General features: G+C 37.4%; 1 protein-coding gene across 1 annotated transcript; it reads right to left on the reverse strand.

The window, feature by feature from the left end:
• Positions 1 to 293: 293 nt before the first annotated feature.
• LOC105569228 lies at positions 294 to 2,318 on the reverse strand (the record flags this gene model as incomplete). Its single annotated transcript, XM_012025508.1, has 3 exons — positions 1,923 to 2,318; positions 1,015 to 1,217; positions 294 to 931 (listed from the first exon to the last, which is right to left on the reverse strand). Coding segments are annotated over exons 1-3 (1,209 nt in total), but the record flags the coding sequence as incomplete, so codon positions are not given.
• Between the last annotated feature and the right edge of the window lie 1,604 nt (positions 2,319 to 3,922).

The raw sequence follows: 3,922 nt of genomic DNA on the forward strand, positions 1-3,922 counted from the left end.
GTTCTATTATTATTTGTGCAAAACTGTTATAAAAATCTTCTTTATGTTGTACACAATTAAAATATCAAAAATCAACTTCTTTAATAAGGACACTTAATTTTTTTGATAAATGCGTACGAAAACATACAGACGACATATTATTCTTACATATGTATAGTGTAAGCAGTAACTACAGCAAATTCCATGTTTTTTGAAAATATAGCTTCTTTGCAAGACAAACAACTATTAAAAGGTTGCATACATGATAACTTTTTAATAACATTTTTGTGATTATCAGTATAAGTGTCACGTACATCTTTATTTTGCATTGATACAGATGTATTATCAATTTCTGCTACTTCATCTACTAAATTTGTATCTGATGAGGTATGTAACATTTCAACACTACTTTCAACAAAGTGTTGCAATGAAAATAAAGCTTTTCCATCGCTATCAAGTTCACAATTACCACCTACAGTACGTTTACTTGTTAAATTGTTTATCAATAATGTTTTAAAAGAAGATTCAAAATTTGCACATGTGGGATTAATATTACGATTATTGTGACTTCTTATCATTCCAAAGAAATTTTCTAATGGATCTTGATTTATATAACGTGTTTTTAAATATTTCATTCCCGCTTTGTTCACAGTTGCCCATAATTTTTGAAAGCCTTTAATAGTTGTTATCCAATGCTTTAACGATGGAACAGACATCGGTTTTTTTGTCGTTTTATGTATAAATCGCATGTTTTCCAAAAATTTGATGGCATCGTACCAGAAAGAATGATGTTTACTATTTTCTTTCACAGCAACTCGCAATGGTGTATCAGACCGAAGTTGAAGTCCATTTATGGAATCAAATAATTTATTGAAAAAGTCCAAGACTTTTGCTGTTGCAAGTCCTTCTTCTTCTGGTATTTGTAGTGGTCCAATATTCGTATTAACGAATCCTTGAATAAAAACATATTTCAAGATTTTTGTCCTTCAAAGTTTTTGTTGTTACATTAAAAATTATTTTATTTTAAACAATTACCTTTTATCCGACTATTATATTCAATAAATGCTGACAAAGTAGCACTAAAAACTTGCGTTGCCAGCTTAACTTTCATTTTTTTTATTTTACTTCTTATTATATGCTCATCTGTCAATTTCTTTAGCTGTCGATTTAATGTGTTACTGTGAATGTCAAGTTGGTAAGCAGTTTCAAGGACGTCCCAAGAAGCACGCTCTCTGGTACTTGAAGATTTGATATTGATTTCAATATCTTTAACAAGAAAATTATTTCGTATTCCTTTTATTAGGTGTGGAGGATCGTACAACACAATTATTTTTTGATTATGTAGAGTAATCGTGTCATCTGAAAAATAATTTCTTTAAGAGGATCCCTCACCTCTGATTGCCTCTGATGGTGTGCCACATCACAGGTGAGGGATCCTCTTAATAACATTATAATACATGATATCTATATATTACAATACAATATGATATGCCACTCTTTGAATATTCGATATATAATACAATTCAACTATCTTAAAAGATAAGATCTCTCATCCTCTGAAATGAATGTATACTTAAATGTAAAGTACCTATTTTATCAACATGTCTAACATCTTCTATTGTGACCTTTACTTACCAAATTCTTCGTTATTCTTTAAACATATATCTTTCGTTAGTCTTCATGGCTTCCGGATGGTTGCCGCGTCCGTTTGCAGTGTGGTGCCGGGATTGGCTGACTCCCCTCCCTCTGACCACGCCCCCCCCTGACTACCCCCTCCCTTCCCCCCAAGAACGAGTATAAAAGGACGAGCGCAACGCGAGGGAGCTCAGTATCAGAGTCTCCCAGCCCTGATGAAGCAGACTGCAACGCCTGCGAAACGTCGGCACCACACTGCAAACGGACGCGGCAACCATCCGGAAGCCATGAAGACTAAAGAAGACAACAGCCGCGAAAGCCTGAAAGCCAATATATCTTTCGTATTCCTTAACAATTCGTTCAGTGCAGACACGTTTGAGGACCCTTGATCGCATATTATAGCAACAACTGTGAACTCAGCTTGTGCAATTTCTTTAACAATTTCTTTAATGCAACGTATTAATTGTGTATTTTTAGTTTGGCTTTTACAAAAATTATATGATAAAGGTATCTTCCAAGAAGATTTTATACCTCTAAGCATAAATACAAGCGCATGATCAGCTATTTGTTGCGTTCGTTTGTGTCCCCAATCTTCGAAACCAACGATTTTATCATTTATTTTATCATATTGCAACTGAGGTTGCAAGGATATTTCATCCCATATTAATACACACATTCTCTCGTTTACATCTATTAACGATGATTGCTGATGGAACAGATGTGAAAATATAACTTTATTTATACCTGCATGTAATGGAACTTTTTGCAACAAAAGTTTTAAACTTGTGCTGCTTGGTAAGGTGAATAATTGTCGTAGGAATGTATAAGCACTACAACTTTGTTTATACAATGATAGTGCAAGTATCTTTTCTTGCACAGTAAACCTTCTGCCCTATCTATATATATATATAAGCACCGGGTGTCTGTCTGTCTGTCTGACCGCGAACTCCTCCTGCATTTGTGGACCGATCTTCCTGCAACTGGTCTCAAAATTTTCCAAATTTTTCGGGGATTGTTACTATGGGGTTTTTTTCGAGTTTTGCCCACCCGCGCACCCACCCACGCATTCGAAGTGTTTTTTTTTTGTTTCACCGGGAACTCCTCCTGCATTTGTGGACCGATCTTCTTGCGACCGGGCTTGAAATTTTACGGGGGAGGCTGCTAAGCGGTTTTCTTTAACCACGCGTTCGCACTGTTTGTTTTGGTCGGACTGCGCATGCGCAAATGATCCTTTGCGCATGCGGACTGCGCATGCGCGACATATGTATTAAAGTCGTCGAAAGCAAAAAGATCATATTATAACTAAGAAAAAAGAAGAAACGTTAAAAAGTTTCAATCGATCACAGAGCGGCATCCACCGCCTCTCTTACGATCCTGCCATCGACCCCGTGAGCTTAGACTCACGCCACAAATTGACGAAGAATTATAACTAAGAAAAAAGAAGAAACGTTAAAAAGTTTCAATCGATCACAGAGCGGCATCCACCGCCTCTCTTACGATCCTGCCATCGACCCCGTGAGCTTAGGCTCACGCCACAAATTGACGAAGAATTTCAACGTAGAAAAAGAGGAGGAAGAAATTTGAAGGAGAGAAACAAAAAGTATGAGAGTTTTATTTTTAACATCATTTATATTCTGAAATTATTGATTTTTATCACGTTTTGGAATATATGTTCTGTAGTTTTTATAAAACAAGACAAAACTGGAGAAACAGTGAGGGAGAAGGAGTTTGGGGTGGAAGAGGATGGAGAAGTGGAGGATGGAGAGGACAAAACTGGAGAAACAATGACGGAGGAGCACCGGGTGTCTGTCTGTCTGACCGCGAACTCCTCCCGCATTTGTGGGCCGATCTTCGTGCAACTTGGCTCAAAATTTTCCAAATTTTTAGGGGATTGTTACTATGGGGTTTTTTTCGAGTTTAGCCCACCCACGCACCCATCCACGCATTTACACTGTTTTTTTTTTGTTTCATCGGGAACTCCTGCATTTGGGTACCGAACTTCTTGCGACCGGTCTTAAAATTTTTCGGACGAGGCTGCTTTGGGATTTTTTTAAACACGCATTCGCACTGTTTGTTTTGGTCGCACTGCGCATGCGCAAATGATTTTCCAAATTTTTCTGGGATTGTGACGATGGGGTTTTTTTTTAAGTTTTCGGGAGAACCCGTGCCGAAGATATCTAACTTGATCGCAGGATATACGTCATAATACGCTCAATAGATCAAATGCATGAAAATTCCTCCAAGCACGTTTACCGTATTGCTGGCAGGAATGCAGAAGAGACGTCAACCTAAGCTCACGGGGTCGATG

Source organism: Vollenhovia emeryi, unplaced genomic scaffold (assembly GCF_000949405.1).
Source record: "Vollenhovia emeryi isolate VEMERY1.0 unplaced genomic scaffold, V.emery_V1.0 DF942327.1, whole genome shotgun sequence".
NCBI lineage: Eukaryota > Metazoa > Arthropoda > Insecta > Hymenoptera > Formicidae > Vollenhovia > Vollenhovia emeryi.